This window comes from Perca flavescens, chromosome 20 (genome assembly GCF_004354835.1).
Source record: "Perca flavescens isolate YP-PL-M2 chromosome 20, PFLA_1.0, whole genome shotgun sequence".
NCBI lineage: Eukaryota > Metazoa > Chordata > Actinopteri > Perciformes > Percidae > Perca > Perca flavescens.
In genome coordinates this window covers 22,682,195-22,703,502 of record NC_041350.1, presented here as the reverse complement: position 1 = coordinate 22,703,502, position 21,308 = coordinate 22,682,195, and the positions used below count along the sequence as shown (strand labels likewise).

The window sequence follows — 21,308 nt, the reverse complement described above, 5'->3', positions numbered from 1 at the left end:
TATACGAGATAGACAATATGTAATATTTCTAAAAATGTCCTTACTTCCTAAAATGTTCTTCACATCTTCACATGTTGTCACGTTTTAAAATATGTCCTCAGTTTCGAAAAAACATCCATAGTTTATAAAAAATGCTCTCAACTAAAACAATATTTCCCACTTTTAAAAAATATCTTTTCTGTCGTCCCTTTACAAAAATGCTCTTGTTTTCAGAAACTGTCCTTACTTTTCAAAATGTCCTCTCTTTCCAAAAAATGTCCTATTTTGTAAAAATCTTCATACTTTTCAAAATATCTTCACATTCAAATATGAATGAATGAATAAATAATATTTGTATTATTGTGTCATGCATACGATAAAATATGCCCAGCCCACATGGGCTTACAAGACACCATTAGCTAGGACAAAGGACCAGATGCCAAAGTAACCACATACCCTAAACAAATAAACCTTCTAGTCTTTTTTTTGCCAAGCTTTAGAAACAAAAGTTTTAAAACAACCACTCCAATTGGTCATCATCCGTGCACCGGAACATTTCAGGATTTTGGACAGACATTTCATGTAAGATCGATGTTCTTAGCTCATCATAATACGGACAATACAAAAGACAATGTGATTCGTTCTCAACTTCTCCTAGTTCACATAGTTCACGCAACCTTTTATCTTCTTGGATGTTTTTGAATCCACCCACTTCAAAGGCAAGGGGAAGGATTCCTGTTCTCAACTGAGCCACCAACGACCTCTGACTTCTCGATAAGTTTGCTGTAACATATAGTTCAAGACCATAATTCAATTCAATTCAATTCAATTCAATTTTACTTATAGTATCAAATCATAACATAGGTTATCTCGAGACACTTTACAGATAGAGTAGGTCTAGACCACACTCTATAATTTACAAAGCCCCAACAATTCCAACAATTACAGTAATTCCCTCAAGAGCAAGCAGTGCAACAGTGGCGAGGAAAAACTCCCTCTTGGGAAAAAAAACCTCGGACAGACCCAGGCTCTTGGTAGGCGGTGACTGACGGGCCGGTTGGGGGTGTGATGATCGGTGGCAATAATAGTCACATTAATAATGGAACAGTGACTGGATGTAGCGGAAAGCTGCAGGGTTCAGCAGGAAGCAGCATGACATTGCAGGGCACCGCTGAGCTCAGCAGGGAGTGCAGCAGGACCACGGCGACAGCTGGAACCAGGATCTTGGTGCCAACGTTCTCCAAGGAAATACGCTGGGGGAAAAAACATAAGGACTCCGGGGAGTAAACTCCCCAGAAGCTAGGATTAGTAACAAGCATTTCTGGAACGGGATACACACAAATAGTAATAGTAATAGTAATAGAAAGGGAGAGGAGAGAGCAGGTCAGTGTGTCAAAGGAAGGAAGGAAGTCCCCCGGCAGTCTAGAACTATAACAGCGTAACTATAACAGCGTAACTAAGAGAGACAGGTCATAAGGAGAGGTAGCTTTTCGGGCTTAGAACTCTCCCCTGCCGGATCGGGCTTGGCTGGCCTGCCTCCCTCTACTTTGTTATGTATTATTAATCTAACAATTATGAAGAGAAGCAGGTGGGCCAGTTAGGTGAACACTGCAACTCCTCACTCCCTAACTATAAGCTTTATCAAATAGAAGAGTTTTAAGTTCATTCTTGAAAGCGATTACAGTTTCTGCCCCCCGAACCCAGATTGGGAGCTGGTTCCATAGGAGAGGAGCCTGATAACTGAAGGCTCTTGCTCCCATTCTACTTTTAGAGACTCTAGGTACTACCAGTAACTCTGCATTCTGGGAGCGCAGTGCTCTAGTGGGACAATAGGGTATTAGAAGCTCTTCTAGATATGATGGTGCTAGACCATTTAGAGCTTTGTAGGTCAAGAGAAGGATTTTAAACTCAATCCTGGATTCAACAGGGAGCCAGTGCAGAGAAGCTAATACAGGAGAAATATGATCTCTTTTCTTAGTTCTTGTGAGAACACGCGCTGCAGCATTCTGGATCAGCTGGAGAGTCTTAAGGGACTTATTTGAGCAACCTGACAGTAGGGAATTACAATAGTCCAGCCTGGACGTAACAAATGCATGGACTAGTTTTTCAGCGTCGTTTTGAGACAGGATATTCCTAATTTTGGCAATGTTACAAAGATGAAAAAAGGCTGTTCTTGAGGTTTGTTTTAGATTGGCATTAAAGGATATATCCTGATCAAAAATAACTCCTAAATTTCTGACAGTAGTGCTGGAGGCCAGGGCAATACCATCCAGAGCAGCTATGTCTTTAGATAATGAGGTTCTGAGGTGTTTTGGTTCCAGTACAATAACTTCAGTTTTGTTAGGGTTTAACATCAGAAAATTATAGATCATCCAGGATTTTATATCTTTAATGCACGCTTGAAATTTAGCTAGCTGACTGGTTTCGTCTGGTTTGAATGACAAGTATAATTGGGTGTCATCCGCATAACAGTGAAAGTTAATTGAGTGTTTCCTAATAATATTGCCTAGAGGAAGCATATATAAGGAGAATAGAATTGGTCCAAGCACTGAGCCTTGAGGAACCCCATAGCTAACTTTAGCGTACTTGGAGGATTTATCATTAACATTAACAAATTGAGATCGATCAGAGAAATAGGACTTAAACCAGCTTAGAGCAATTCCTTTAATGCCAACCAAGTGTTCCAATCTCTGTAACAGGATTGAATGGTCAATAGTGTCAAATGCAGCACTAAGATCTAGTAAAACAAGAATGGAGACAAGTCCTTTGTCTGCAGCAGTTAAAAGGTCGTTAGTAATTTTCACCAGTGCCGTCTCTGTGCTATGATGCTTTCTAAATCCTGATTGAAAGTCATCAAATAAACTATTGCTATGTAGAAATCACATAGCTGATTAGCAACCACCTTCTCAAGGATCTTGGAGAGAAAGGGAAGGTTAGATATAGGTCTATAGTAACCATAATAATGTTTGATTTGAATATACTGTAAGTTCGTTGTTTTGGTTTTAGCAGAATGTCTTTTGACCATATTTCTTCTAATCTTGCAAGTAACTCACTTCTGATTGTGTACATGCTGCAAGTGAAATTACTACCATATATATATTGCAATTCAACTTCTTCAAAAACATCATATATGCCGTTAGTCCACGGGGAATTGTGTGCTTTGGCCCAGAGAAACACCTTTTTATTAATTCTATCATCAGACACGTTAAGCAAACCATTCCATAGCCTTATCATTTCACATTTTCTCATTATTGAACCAGGAATCCAACCCATATCATCTTGAACAGCCAAAATAAGAGCAAATTTATGAACTCCTAAAAAATAGCTCTGTTCTGAACAGAGTCTGCTGTTTTAGATCCTTAAAAACCCAAATCCCAGACGCATAAGTTAATATGGGGGAAACGCATGCATCATAAAGTTGTGAATAAGTAGAGTACCCAAGGTCTTTACATACTTTAAGTTTGTTAACAACAGACCCTAACACTTTTCCAGCTGAATCGACAAGGGTTGTAATACCAGCTTCATAGGTTAAGAATTCATCAAGAATAAAACACAAATATTTATACTTTGATGTATACACTAGTGATACAGTCCCAAAAGTGAATGTCTTCCTGCTTCTCTGGATACCCTTTTTCCTGAAATTATGTTTTACTTTGATTTATTAATAACCTCCATCTGTAGCACCAGTTCTTTAACAGATTTAACATACTTTGTAAGTCATCTTCTGATTCAGCAAGAAGAGCAATATCGTCCATGTACAACAAAATACCCAAAGTTAAATCATTTAGATGTATACCTAAATTAGATTCCTTAATTCCAAGAGTCAAGTAATTTACATATACTAGAAACAAAGTGGGAGAAAGAACGTCACCTTGTTTAACACCATAAGGAGTATGAAACCAACCAGTTTGTAGATTATTTACTTCCATACAGACTATTTACTTCCAACTATATAAGGATTTTAATGCTTTCTAAAACCTTACATCTACTCCAGCTTCTATAAATTTTAGGGCAAGTAAATCTCTTGGAATCCAATCAAAAGCCTTTTTAAAATCAACAAAACAAACAAAAGTAGACTTACTTTCTGCAATTCTTGATCTGACAATAGTCAAAATTGAGTGGATATGGTCAATGCAGGCTTGGTTCTTTCTGAATCCATTCTGCTCATCAACCAACAGATTTACAGTTTCTAAATATTTAGTCAGCCTGAAATTCAAAATACTGGAATATAATTTGTACACTGTACTAAGAAGGCTGATTTTCCTATAATTGAGAAGTACTCTTGGGTCATCCTTAGAAGATTTTGGGACAGGTTTAATAATGGATTTATACCATGTAGAGGGAACAATACTATATTTGAAACAAAAATGTAATAAACGGAAAAGCACAAACAAAAGTGATGATGACTTTAACACACATTAGGAATTCCCTCTACCCCAACAGCTTTCCTCAGTTTTGACCTGTCTATTACATTTCTCACTTCCTCCAACACAATGTCTTGATTCAAAAACCCATTCAATGAGAAACCATCTCATCAAATAATTGCCAGCATTAATATTCATGAAAACTTGAAGGACATTTTAAAATGGTATTACTGTAAGATAAACACTACCCTAATGACTTTGTCTTTGTTTCCTTCAGTGCTGGAGGTGTGTCAGTTTGCTCGGGACGCCTCGGTGGCGGAGGCTTGGCTGATCGCTCAGGAGCCCTACGTGTCCAGTAAAGACCTGGGCCACACTGTGGACGAGGTCGAGAAACTCCTTAAGAGGCACGAGGCCTTCGAGAAATCCACCGCCACTTGGGAAGAGCGCTTCTCTGCACTGGAGCGTCTCACTACGGTATGGACTGAAATATATGAAACATAAATGCTGCTGAAAAAAACATAGGAAAAACACTATGGAAACAAAAAATATTTAGTTCATGTGGGCTGAAGATGATGGCAGTAATGCGTCATATAATGTTACTTAATTAATATTAATAATAATAATAATAATAATAATAATAATAATAATAATAATAATAATAATAATAAATGTATTTATATAGCACTTTACAAGCATTAAGCACAAAGTGCTTTCCAGATTAAAAGATTTACAGGATGTGAATTTGGAATCAGAAACCCATGTAAGCTAAATAGCTAAAATATTTTAATCAGCTGATCGTAGAGGCCTGGCTGGGCTATAAGGGGTTAAAAGCTCTTTAATGTAATCAGAAGCCAGACCATGGGTGACCTTGTATGTAATTAATACATTTTTAAAATGTATTCTAAACTTAATGGGCAACCAGTGCAGTGATGCTAAGATTGGAGTGATATGACAAAACCTCCAAGACTTAGTTAATAATCTGGCTGCTGAGTTCTGGATAAGTTGCAACTGTGAGACTAAGTGGGAGTTTAAATAGGAAATAAGAGAGTTACAGTAGTCCAGGCATGATGATATAAAAGCGTGTATGATTTTTTTCTGTCATTGAGAGCGAGCAAGTAATAAAAGCAACTATTGGACTAGGTATTGATTCCAGTTCAATACTGTGTTGCAGCTGGAGTTGTTGGAGCTGAGGAATCAACAACAGGAGATGGAGCAGTTCGTTAAAGAAGAGCAACGATCAGATAAAGACAGCAGGTACACACACTCAAACATACCATGTAGGCATTTATATACTGCACATTAGGGGCTTCTCAAAATTTTGATAACTGAGTGCCAATTTAGGAAGCCAGGATATGATTAAGGGCCACACAGGAAAAGTTCACACAGAAAACAAAATATATATTCCATGTCAATTTCACATTAAACTGCAGAGTTGACCACCAAAATTGTTAACTTTAGCTAACATTGATGACATACCGTAATATCTGTGACACCTGCGAGGTGACACTAGTTGACATGAAACAGTAACTTTCATTCCTAACCTGACAGACACTTGTTAGGGGGGTGCAGTTTGACACAGTAGCCAAGTGGTGTATTAAATGTAAGCCATTGCAAGTGATAGTATTGAAATAGACCACTGATGATTAAAATGTAACATGCATTTAATGTCACATTCAGGGACCACCCACAATATTTCTGAGGGCTACACTTTTAGAAACAATGTACAATGACCTTTTTAAATTACTTTTTATGACATATTATGACATTTTTTACGACTTACTATACTATGACTTTTAATGAAATATTACATTGGTGACCTTTCTCTACCAATTTTTATGACATACTATACTATGACTTTTTTATGATATTTTATGCCTTTTGGGATGTAGTATACTATGATTTTTTATGACTTACTGCAATATGACTTTTTTATATCACAGACTATACTATGACTTTTCTTTTTTTCTTTTCTTTACTTTTGATGACATACTATACTATGCTATGATTTTCATGACATTTTAATGACATACTATACTATAACTTTTTTATATTTTTATGACATACTATATTATGACTTTTTTATGACACATACTATGATTTTATTTATTTTATTACATACTTCGCTATGACTTCCTTTATACAATTTTTTGTGACATAATATGTGAAATATTTTATGGCATACAACACTGAATCTTTTTTAAACATTACTTATGACATACTATACTATGACTATTCTTTAATCACATATCAAAATCACCAGCTTTTTTGGCCAAGTATGTCCTTTCTCTTAGTACGCGCTTGCACTTAAAGGATGTATTACATCTCGTCCTGTGTTCCCTGAAAAAGACATACAAATAATTTTACTGTTTTTGATTTAACTCGATGTACTTACACAGAAATAGCATATGACACATGACATAACAGGTAAGGAGAACAAAGCTAGACAGATAAAGGTAAAGAATAGACAGGACTGTTATGTACACAAGTATGTCAAAATTAGGTGCATCTATAAATATTTTTATAAATATAAAAAGCACCAATGACATACATAATATAAAATAAGTCTATATACAATTCAAGTGTTTTCGTAAGTTCAATCAGAAGATACAAGTGAATGAAGTAAAAATGAACGTTTATTATAAAAAGTGATGTGATAATTAAGTAAGTAAGTCTTTGGCGCTTAGAATCTACAGGGAGATTTGTACTCGAGGGGCCTGAGTCCTGAGCACCCCCATTGAGACCAGACACTAGTGGCGGCTGATGATTCTGATGAGGCTGATGGACCTGATAATTCTGCGAAGAAAACTGACAGCGACAGAGAAAACAGATTCTTTTTTCGACATAAAATACTATGACTTTATTAGCACTTTTATACTTTTATACACACTATACTATCGGTGTTGGGCAAGTTACTTCCAAAATGTAATACATTATAGATTACCAGTTTCTGTCATTTGAGAGTAATTGATTATATCACAATATTACTGTCTCTGAATTGTAATGCTTTAAACTACTTTTGAGTTACTTTCAACAAAATAACAGCGGAAGTTTGACTTGGCAGGTAGCTTGTGAATTTCACCACAGGTTCAACACAGTCTCATCTTTATCCACTATAATACATCATAATTTATTCATAATATTTTATATCTAAATCTGCAATGTAACTAAAGCTTTAAAATAAATATTGAAGTAAAACGTACAATAGACCTACTTGACTCTGAATATATGTTATATGAATGTTGTCTGTACTGTCTCTGGTTCTGGCTTTGACCCCGGGAACAGTGACGGGACAGCTCGCTTCAATGCAGCGTAATAACTCTTGAAAATCCCTTTTTTCGACAAGCTATTCTATGACTTTTTAATCACTTTTTTCGACATACTATACTATGACTTTTTATCACTTTTTGATATACTGTACAATTAATTTTTGTATCTCTTCTTTCAACATGACTTTTTCACATTTTCCACGTATCATACTATGACTTTTTTATCACCTTTTTCGACATACTATACTATGACTTTTTTCGACAATACAAACTTCAGTCAGATACAGGTCAGATAGCGTAGGGTGATAAGAGAATGTTTAAGAGACAGAAGGTTGAGTGTACAAATCTTATATATTTCATTAAGTTTTGAGGTTGAATACACTAGGTTAAAGAGACAAATATGACGAAAACATAGATGTGTATTATATGTTTGAGGAAGTTTTGAGGTCCAATATACTAAGTGAAAGAGACAAATATGAAGAAAACATAAACTTGTCTGTCAAGTCCGATAGCTTATGGTGATAAGAGAATGATTGGAAGACAGAATGTTAAGTCTTCAAATCCTTTATGTTTCAGTAAGTTTTGAGGTCCCATATACTAAGTGATAGAGACAAATAAGCCAAAAACATGAACATGTCTGTCAGGTCAGTTAGCTTAAGATGATAATAGAATGATTGGACGACTCAGTGTTCAAATGCCTTTTTCTCACTTTTTTCAACATACTATACTATCACTTTTGTATCACTTTTTTCTACATAATATACTATGAGTTTTTTGACATACTATATTATGACTTTTTTATGAAAAAGAGTCTTCAAATCTCATATGCTTCAGTGAGTTTTGAGGTCTGATATTTTAAGTGAAAGAGACAAATATGCTGAAATAATGAACTTGTTAGTAAGGTCAGTTAGCTTAGAGTGATAAGAGAATGATTAGAAGACAGAAGCTTGAGTGTTCAAATCGTATATATTTGAGGAAGTTTTGAGGTCCAATATACTAAGTTAAAGGACAATTCCAGCACAAAATTAACCTAGGGGTTAATAACACATGGGTACAGAGTCGACCGTTCTCTGGGACATGTTTTATGCTAATTGAATGTGACCAGTTTTAGCTAATTAGCTTATAGCGCTAGTAGTCGGGGCACTGGTAAAGTAAAAAGAAATCGCTATTTCTATACCACTAACAAGGCTCAAAATAGCACCACACTTCAACGGTAGCATAATGAGGGTCCCTACATGTAAACCGAATCATTGAGCACTTTGTAAGTGTACAGACAGTTTATTAAAAAGATAGTTTATGAAGACAGTACTGTTAACGTATACAGGCAGGCGCCATCTTGGGAAAACATGACCAGATGAACCACAAACGCTGTGCTTGAGCTATGTTACTGGTTACATGTCGATCGACTGGTCATGACATAAAGTTTCTTACCTGCAGCCTAATGTAATGCATTTAGTTTTAAACATTTTGTTCTCTTAATGAAATGAAAACACTCTTTACCGTTTGAAAAGGGATCATGTCCTTACACAAGTAAACAATTATGGCCTTGGAAATTTCAATCCATCACGGGCTCTTCCTACTGTAAAGAGTACCTTTTGAAAATGACTGTTGGATGGAGGTCTTGATCAGTTCCTGTTTTTTCTGTCCTGTGTTCTTCGGACTGGATCTTGGGGTTGGCTGCATTGCCTGGAAATGCTGGTATTCAGTGACATTTTTAATTTTGAGGTGGTAGAACAGATTAGTCATGTTACCTCTCTTCATTCGAAATACTATACTATGGCTTTTTTATCACTCAAGGGATAAAAACATACTATACTATGTTGCTTTTTATCACTATTTTCGACATACTATACTATGGCTTTTTATCACTTCATTCGACATACTATACTATGGCCTTTTTATCACTTTTTCGACATACTATACTATGGCTTTTTATCACTTCATTCGACATACTATATACTTTTTATACTATGGCATACTATTTTATCACTTCATTCGACATACTATACTATGGCTATTTTATCACTCTTTTCGACATACTATACTATGGCTTTTTTATTTTTTTCGACATACTATACTATTTTTTCATCTCTTTTCGACATACTATACTATGGCTTTTTTATCACTCTTTTTCGACATACTATACTATGGCCTTTTTATCACTTCATTCGACATACTATACTATGGCTTTTTATCACTTTTTTCGACATACTATACTATGGCCTTTTTATCACTTTTCGACATACTATACTATGGCTTTTTTATTTTTTTCGACATACTATACTATGGCCTTTTTATCACTTCATTCGACATACTATACTATGGCTTTTTTTTTTTATCACTTCATTCGACATACTATACTATGGCTTTTTAATCACTTCATTCAACATACTATACTATGGCTTTTTATCACTTTTTCGACATACTATACTATGGCCTTTTTTTTTATTCATACTATACTATGGCTTTTTCGACATACTATACTATGGCTTTTTTATCACTTTTTTCGACATACTATACTATGGCCTTTTTATCACTTTTTTCGACATACTATACTATGGCCTTTTTTTATCACTTTTTTTTCGACATACTATACTATGGCCTTTTTATCACTTCATTCGACATACTATACTATGGCCTTTTTATCACTTCTTTTCGACATACTATACTATGGCCTTTTTATCACTTTTTTCGACATACTATACTATGGCCTTTTTATCACTTCATTCGACATACTATACTATGGCTTTTTTTTATTCACATACTATACTATCTTTTTTATCACTTTTTTCAACATACTATACTATGGCTTTTTATCACTTTTTTCGACATACTATACTATGGCTTTTATCACTTTTTTCGACATACTATACTATATGGACATCACTTATTACTACTATACTATGGCTTTTTATCACTTCATTCGACATACTATACTATGGCCTTTTTATCACTTCATTCGACATACTATACTATGGCCTTTTTATCACTTCATTCGACATACTATACTATGGCTATTTTATCACTTTTTTCGACATACTATACTATGGCTTTTTTTCGACATACTATACTATGGCCTTTTTATCACTTCATTCGACATACTATACTATGGCTTTTTGTCGACATACTATACTATGGCCTTTTTATCACTTCATTCGACATACTATACTATGGCTTTTTATCACTCTTTTTCGACATACTATACTTTGGCCTTTTTATCACTTTTTTTCGACATACTATGCTATGGCTTTTTTTTAATCATTTTTTCGACATACTATGGCCTTTTTATCACTTCATTCGACATACTATACTATGCCTTTTTATCACTTCATTCGACATACTATACTATGGCCTTTTTATCACTTCATTCGACATACTATACTATGGCCTTTTTATCACTTCATTCGACATACTATACTATGGCCTTTTTATCACTTCTTTTCGACATACTATACTATGGCTTTTTATCACTTTTTTCGACATACTATACTATGGCCTTTTTATCACTTCATTCGACATACTATACTATGGCTTTTTATCACTTTTTCGACATACTATACTATGGCCTTTTTATCACTTCATTCGACATACTATACTTTGGCTTTTTGTCGACATACTATACTATGGCCTTTTTATACTATTACTATACTAGGGCTTTTTATCACTTTTTTCGACATACTATACTATGGCTTTTTATCACTTTTTTCGACATACTATACTATGGCCTTTTTATCACTTTTTCGACATACTATACTATGGCCTTTTTTATCACTTTTTCGACATACTATACTATGGCTTTTTATCACTTTCATTCGACATACTATACTATGGCTTTTTTATCACTTTTTCGACATACTATACTATGGCCTTTTTATCACTCTTTTCGACATACTATACTATGGCCTTTTTATCACTCTTTTCGACATACTATACTATGGCTTTTTTATCACTTTTTTACTATACTATGGCTATTTTATCACTCTTTTCGACATACTATACTATGGCTTTTTTTTATCACTTTTTCGACATACTATACTATGGCCTTTTTATCACTTCATTCGACATACTATACTATGGCCTTTTTATCACTTCATTCGACATACTATACTATGGCTTTTTTATCACTCTTTTCGACATACTATACTATGCTTTTTTTTATCACTTTTTCGACATACTATACTATGGCCTTTTTATCACTTCATTCGACATACTATACTATGGCCTTTTTATCACTTCATTCAACATACTATACTATGGCCTTTTTATCACTTCATTCGACATACTATACTATACTATGGCTTTTTATGGCTTTTTATCACTTTTCGACATACTATACTATGGCTTTTTTATCACTTTTTTCAACATACTATACTATGGCTTTTTATCACTTCATTCGACATACTATACTATGGCTATTTTATCACTCTTTTCGACATACTATACTATGGCTTTTTTATCACTTTTTCGACATACTATACTATGGCTTTTTTTAATCACTTTTTCGACATACTATACTATGGCCTTTTTATCACTTCATTCGACATACTATACTATGGGCTTCTTTCGACATACTTTTTTATCACTTTTTTCGACATACTATACTATATACTTTTTATCACTTTTTTCAACATACTATACTATGGCTATTTTTTATCACTTCATTCAACATACTATACTTTTTTATGGCTTTTTACTATACTATGGCCTTTTTTCTTTTTTCGACATACTATACTATGGCTTTTTATCACTTCATTCAACATACTATACTATGGCTTTTTTTTATCTTTTTTTTTCGACATTCTATATATACTATGGCCTTTTTATCACTTCATTCGACATACTATACTATGGCCTTTTTATCACTTCATTCGACATACTATACTATGGCTTTTTATCACTTTTTCGACATACTATACTATGGCCTTTTTTATCACTTTTCGACATACTATACTATGGCCTTTTTATCACTTCATTTGACATACTATACTATGGCTTTTTTATCACTTCATTCGACATACTTTATCTTTTTTATCACTCTTTTCGACATACTATACTATGGCTTTTTATCACTCTTTTCGACATACTATACTATGGCTTTTTTTATTATTTTTTTCGACATACTATACTATGGCCTTTTTATCACTTCATTCGACATACTATACTATGGCCTTTTTATCACTTCATTCGACATACTATACTATGGCTATTTTATCACTCTTTTCGACATACTATACTATGGCTTTTTTTTTATCACTTCATTCGACATACTATACTATGGCCTTTTTATCACTTCTTTCGACATACTATACTATGGCTTTTTTTATTATCTTTTTCGACATACTATACTATGGCCTTTTTATCACTTTTTTCGACATACTATACTATGGCTTTTTTATCTCTTAATTTGACATACTATACTATGGCTATTTTAACACTCTTTTCGACATACTATACTATGGCCTTTTTATCACTTCATTCGACATACTATACTATGGCTTTTTATCACTTTTTTCGACATACTATACTATGGCTTTTTTCACTTCATTCGACATACTATACTATGGCCTTTTTATCACTTCATTCGACATACTATACTATGGCTATTTTATCACTTCATTCGACATACTATACTATGGCTATTTTATCACTCTTTTCGACATACTATACTATGGCTTTTTTTATTATCTTTTTCGACATACTATACTATGGCCTTTTTATCACTTCATTCAACATACTATTTCTTTTTTCAACATTACTATACTATACTATGGCTTTTTATCACTTCATTCGACATACTATACTATGGCCTTTTTATCACTTCATTCGACATACTATACTATGGCTTTTTTTATCTCTTTTCGACATACTATACTATGGCCTTTTTATCACATACTATACTATGGCCTTTTTATCACTTCATTCGACATACTATACTATGGCTTTTTTTTTATCACTTTTTCGACATACTATACTATGGCTTTTTATCACTTCATTCGACATAATATACTATGGCTTTTTTATCACTTTTTCATACTATACATACTATACTATGGCTTTTTTTTATCACTTTTTTCGACATACTATACTATGGCTTTTTTATTTCATTCGACATACTATACTATGGCCTACTTTTTTTTACTTCATTCGACATACTATACTATGGCCTTTTTCACTTCATTCGACATACTATACTATGGCCTTTTTTATCACTTCATTCGACATACTATACTATGGCTATTTTATCACTTCATTCGACATACTATACTATGGCCTTTTTATCACTCTTTTCGACATACTATACTATGGCTTTTTTTTTTCGACATACTATACTATGGCTTTTTTTCACTTCATTTTTTACACTATACTATGGCTTTTTATCACTTCATTCGACATACTATACTATGGCTTTTTATCACTTTTTCGACATACTATACTATACTTTGGCTTTTATTTTTTCGACATACTATACTATGGCTTTTTTATCACTTTTTCGACATACTATACTATGGCCTTTTTATCACTTCTTTTTCGACATACTATACTATACTTATTGACATACTATACTATGGCTTTTTATCACTTCATTCGACATACTATACTATGGGCCTTTTTTATCACTTTTTTCGACATACTATACTATACTTTTATCTTTTGACATACTATACTTGGCTTTTTTATCTTCATACATACTATACTATGGCTTTTTATCACTCTTTTTCGACATACTATACTATGGCCTTTTTATCACTTTTTTCGACATACTATACTATGGCCTTTTTATCACTTCATTCGACATACTATACTATGGCTATTTTATCACTCTTTTCGACATACTATACTATGGCTTTTTATCACTTCATTCGACATACTATACTATGGCCTTTTTATCACTTCATTCGACATACTATACTATGGCCTTTTTATCACTTCATTCAACATACTATACTATGGCCTTTTTATCACTTTTTTCGACATACTATACTATGGCTTTTTATCACTCTTTTCGACATACTATACTATGGCTTTTTTTTGACATACTATACTATGGCCTTTTTATTTTTTCGACATACTATACTATGGCCTTTTTATCACTTCATTCAACATACTATACTATGGCTATTTTATCACTTTATTCGACATACTATACTATGGCTTTTTTTATTATCTTTTTCGACATACTATACTATGGATATTTTTTCTGTTTTTTCGACATACTATACTATGGCCTTTTTATCACTTCATTCGACATACTATACTATGGCTATTTTATCACTTTATTCGACATACTATACTATGGCTTTTTTCATCTTTTTCGACATACTATACTATGGCCTTTTTATCTCTTCATTCGACATACTATACTATGGCTATTTTATCACTTCATTCGACATACTATACTTTGGCTTTTTGTCGACATACTATACTATGGCCTTTTTATCACTTCATTCGACATACTATACTATGGCCTTTTTTATCACTTCATTCGACATACTATACTATGGCCTTTTTATCACTTCATTCGACATACTATACTATGGCCTTTTTATCACTTTTTCGACATACTATACTATGGCCTTTTTATCACTTTTTTCGACATACTATACTATGGCTTTTTATCACTTCATTCGACATACTATACTATGGCTTTTTATCACTTCATTCGACATACTATACTATGGCTTTTTTATCACTTCATTCGACATACTATACTATGGCTTTTTTTCGACATACTATACTATGGCCTTTTTATCACTCTTTTACTATACTATACTATGGCTTTTTATATCTTTTTCGACATACTATACTATGCTTTTTTATCACTTCATTCGACATACTATACTATGGCTTTTTATCACTTTTTCGACATACTATACTATGGCTTTTTATCACTTCATTCGACATACTATACTATGGCTTTTTATCACTTTTTTTCGACATACTATACTATGGCTTTTTATCACTTTTCGACATACTATACTATGGCCTTTTTATCACTTCACTCGACATACTATACTATGGCTTTTTTTTATAATTTTTTCGACATACTATACTATGGCTTTTTTATCATTTTTTTCAACATACTATACTATGGCTTTTTATCACTTTTTTCGACATACTATACTATGGCTATTTTATCACTCTTTTCGACATACTATACTATGGCTTTTTATCACTTTTTCGACATACTATACTATGGCTTTTTTTTTACTTCATTACATACTATATACTATGGCTTTTTATCACTTCATTCGACATACTATACTATGGCTTTTTTCGACATACTATACTATGGCCTTTTTATCACTTCATTCGACATACTATACTATGGCTTTTTTATCACTCTTTTCGACATACTATACTATGGCTTTTTTATCACTTCATTCGACATACTATACTATGGCCTTTTTATCACTTCATTCGACATACTATACTATGGCTTTTTTATCACTTCTTTTCGACATACTATACTATGGCCTTATTATCACTTCATTCGACATACTATACTATGGCTTTTTTTTTTGACATACTATACTATGGCTTTTTATCACTTTTTCGACATACTATACTATGCTTTTTTTTATCACTTCATTCGACATACTATACTATACTATGACATTTTTATGGCCTTTTTATCACTTCATTCGACATACTATACTATGGCCTTTTTATCACTTCTTTTCGACATACTATACTATGGCTTTTTATCACTTTTTCGACATACTATACTATGGCCTTTTTATCACTTTTTTCGACATACTATACTATGGCCTTTTTTATCACTTTTTTCGACATACTATACTATGGCTTTTTTTATCACTTCATTCGACATACTATACTATGGCCTTTTTATCACTTTTTTCGACATACTATACTATGGCTTTTTTTTTTATCACTATCATTTTATCACTTATTCGACATACTATACTATGGCTATTTTATCACTCTTTTTCGACATACTATACTATACTTTTTATCACTTCATTTGACATACTATACTATGGCTTTTTTCATCACTTTTTCGACATACTATACTATGGCTTTTTTATCACTTTTTTCGACATACTATACTATGGCCTTTTTATCACTTCATTCGACATACTATACTATTTTTTATTTTTATACTATACTTGGCTTTTTTTCACTTTTTTACTATACTATACTATGGCCTTTTTATCACTTTTTTCGACATACTATACTATGGCCTTTTTATTCACTTTTTCGACATACTATACTATGGCCTTTTTTATCACTTTTTCGACATACTATACTATGGCCTTTTTATCACTTCATTCGACATACTATACTATGGCCTTTTTTTTATCACTTCATTCGACATACTATACTATGGCCTTTTTTATCACTTTTTCGACATACTATACTATGGCTTTTTTATCACTTCATTCAACATACTATACTATGGCCTTTTCATCACTTCATTCGACATACTATACTATGGCCTTTTTATCACTTCATTCGACATACTATACTATGGCTTTTTTATCACTTCTTTTCGACATACTATACTATGCTTTTTTTTTTATCACTTTTTTACTATACTATGGCTTTTTTATCACTTCATTCGACATACTATACTATGGCCTTTTTTATCACTTCATTCGACATACTATACTATGGCTTTTATCACTTTTTTCGACATACTATACTATGGCCTTTTTATCACTTCATTCGACATACTATACTATGGCCTTTTTTATCACTTCATTCGACATACTATACTATGGCTTTTTTATCACTCTTTTCGACATACTATACTATGGCTTTTTATCACTTCATTTGACATACTACTATACTATGGCTTTTTTAACACTCTTTTCGACATACTATCGACATTTTATACTATTGACATACTTTTTATCACTTTTTTCGACATACTATACTATGGCCTTTTTATCACTTCATTCGACATACTATACTATGGCTTTTTATCACTCTTTTCGACATACTATACTATGGCTTTTTTTATCACTTCATTCGACATACTATACTATGGCCTTTTTATCACTTCATTCGACATACTATACTATGGCTTTTTATCACTTCATTCGACATACTATACTATGGCTATTTTATCACTCTTTTCGACATACTATACTATGGCTTTTTTTATTATCTTTTTTGACATACTATACTATGGCCTTTTTATCACTTCATTCGACATACTATACTATGGCTATTTTATCACTCTTTTCGACATACTATACTATGGCTTTTTTTTTTTACATACTATACTTTGACATACTTTATTACATACTATTTATCCTTTTTTTATCACATACTATACTATGGCCTTTTTATCACTTCATTCGACATACTATACTATGGCTTTTTTATCACTTCATTCGACATACTATACTATGGCTTTTTATCACTTCATTCGACATACTATACTATGGCTTTTTATCACTTTTTTCAACATACTATACTATGGCCTTTTTATCACTTCATTCGACATACTATACTATGGCTTTTTATCACTTCATTCGACATACTATACTATGGCCTTTTTATCACTTCATTCGACATACTATACTATGGCTATTTTATCACTTCATTCGACATACTATACTATGGCTATTTTATCACTCTTTTCGACATACTATACTATGGCTTTTTTATCTTCATTCGACATACTATACTATGGCTATTTTAACACTCTTTTCGACATACTATACTATACTATATCCTTTTTTCACTATACTATGGCCTTTTTTGACATACTATACTACATACTTTTTATCACTTTTTTCGACATACTATACTATGGCTTTTTTATCACGTCATTCGGCATACTATACTATGGCCTTTTTATCACTTGATTCGACATACTATACTATGGCCTTTTTATCACTTCATTCAACATACTATACTATTTTTATTCACTATTTTCGACATACTTTTATTTCTTTTTTTTTTTGACATACTATACTATGGCCTTTTTATCACTTCATTCGACATACTATACTATGGCCTTTTTATCACTCTTTTCGACATACTATACTATGGCTTTTTATCACTTCATTCGACATACTATACTATGGCCTTTTTATCACTTCATTCGACATACTATACTATGGCTTTTTATCACTTTTTCGACATACTATACTATTTTTATCTTTTTTCGACATACTATACTATTCGACATCACTTCATTCGACATACTATACTATGGCTTTTTTTATCACTTCATTCGACATACTATACTATGGCCTTTTTATCACTTCATTCGACATACTATACTATGGCCTTTTTATCACTTCATTCGACATACTATACTATGGCCTTTTTATCACTTCATTCGACATACTATACTATGGCCTTTTTATCACTTTTTCGACATACTATACTATGGCTTTTTTTTTTCGACATACTATACTATGGCTTTTTTTATCATTTTTTTCGACATACTATACTATGGCTTTTTTATCACTTTCGACATACTATACTATGCTTTTTATCACTTCATTCGACATACTATACTATGGCCTTTTTATCACTTCATTCAACATACTATACTATGGCTTTTTTATCACTTCATTCGACATACTATACTATGGCTTTTTATCACTTTTTTCGACATACTATACTATGGCCTTTTTTATCACTTTTCGACATACTATACTATGGCTTTTTTATCACTTTTTTCGACATACTATACTATGGCCTTTTTATCACTTCATTCGACATACTATACTATGGCCTTTTTATCACTTCATTCGACATACTATACTATGGCCTTTTTATCACTTCATTCGACATACTATACTATGGCTTTTTATCACTTCTTTTCGACATACTATACTATGGCTTTTTTTATTATCTTTTTCGACATACTATACTATACTGTTTTTTTTTATGGCCTTTTTATCACTTTTCGACATACTATACTATGGCTTTTTTAACATACTTCATTCGACATACTATACTATGGCCTTTTTATCACTCTTTTCGACATACTATACTATGGCCTTTTATCACTTCATTCGACATACTATACTATGGCCTTTTTTATCACTTTTTTCGACATACTATACTATGGCTTTTTATCACTTCATTCGACATACTATACTATGGCTATTTTATCACTCTTTTCGACATACTATACTATGGCTTTTTTTATTATCTTTTTCGACATACTATACTATGGCCTTTTTATCACTTCATTCGACATACTATACTATGGCTTTTTCACTTTTTTCGACATACTATACTATGGCTTTTTTATCACTTCATTCGACATACTATACTATGGCCTTTTTATCACTTCATTCGACATACTATACTATGGCTTTTTTTCGACATACTATACTATGGCTATTTTATCACTCTTTTCGACATACTATACTATGGCTTTTTTATCACTTAATTTCGACATACTATACTATGGCTATTTTATCATTCTTTTCGACATACTATACTATGGCCTTTTTATCACTTCATTCGACATACTATACTATGGCTTTTTTATACTATGGACGACATTTTATCACTTCATTCGACATACTATACTATGGCCTTTTTATCACTTTTTTCGACATACTATACTATGGCCTTTTTATCACTTCATTCGACATACTATATGGCCTTTTATCACTTCCTTTTACTATACTATTTTTTCGACATACTATACTATGGCTTTTTTATCACTTCATTCGACATACTATACTATATGGCTTTTTATCACTCTTTTTTTATCACTTTTTTCACTTCATACTATACTATACTATGGCTTTTTTATCACTTTTTTCGACATACTATACTATGGCTTTTTATCACTTCTTTTCGACATACTATACTATGGCCTTTTTATCACTCTTTTCGACATACTATACTATGGCCTTTTTATCACTCTTTTCAACATACTATACTATGGCCTTTTTTATCACTTCTTTTCGACATACTATACTATACTATGGCCTTTTCGACATACTATACTATGGCCTTTTTATTCGACATACTATACTATACTATGCTTTTTATCACTTTTTCGACATACTATACTATGGCTTTTTTATCACTTTTTCGACATACTATACTATGGCTTTTTATCACTTCATTTTCGACATACTATACTATTTTTTTATCACTTTTTTCGACATACTATACTATGGCCTTTTTATCACTCTTTTCGACATACTATACTATGACATCACTTCTATACTATGGCCTTTTTATCACTTTTTTCGACATACTATACTATGGCTTTTTATCACTTCATTCGACATACTATACTATGGCTTTTTTATCACTTTTTTACATACTATACTATACTTTTTATCACTTCATTCGACATACTATACTATGGCCTTTTTATCACTTCTTTTCGACATACTATACTATGGCTTTTTTATCACTTCATTCGACATACTATACTATGGCCTTTTTCACTTCATTCGACATACTATACTATGGCTTTTTTATCTCTTAATTTGACATACTATACTATGGCTATTTTAACACTCTTTTCGACATACTATACTATGGCCTTTTTATCACTTCATTCGACATACTATACTATGGCCTTTTTATCACTTCATTCGACATACTATACTATGGCTATTTTATCACTTCATTCGACATACTATACTATGGCTTTTTATCACTTTTTCGACATACTATACTATGGCCTTTTTATCACTTTTTCGACATACTATACTATGGCCTTTTTATCACTTCATTC

The 21,308-nt window shown here is 32.5% G+C and overlaps 1 protein-coding gene across 1 annotated transcript in view; it reads left to right on the top strand.

Annotated features, from left to right (window-relative positions):
- The window catches only part of sptb (spectrin, beta, erythrocytic), a 75,832-nt gene that overhangs the window by 40,924 nt on the left and 13,600 nt on the right, over positions 1-21,308 (top strand). The window contains exons 31-32 of the mRNA XM_028566721.1: positions 4,621-4,817; positions 5,515-5,597. Coding sequence (XP_028422522.1) covers positions 4,621-4,817; positions 5,515-5,597 — 280 coding nt within the window. The remainder of the gene's footprint in view (positions 1-4,620; positions 4,818-5,514; positions 5,598-21,308) is intronic.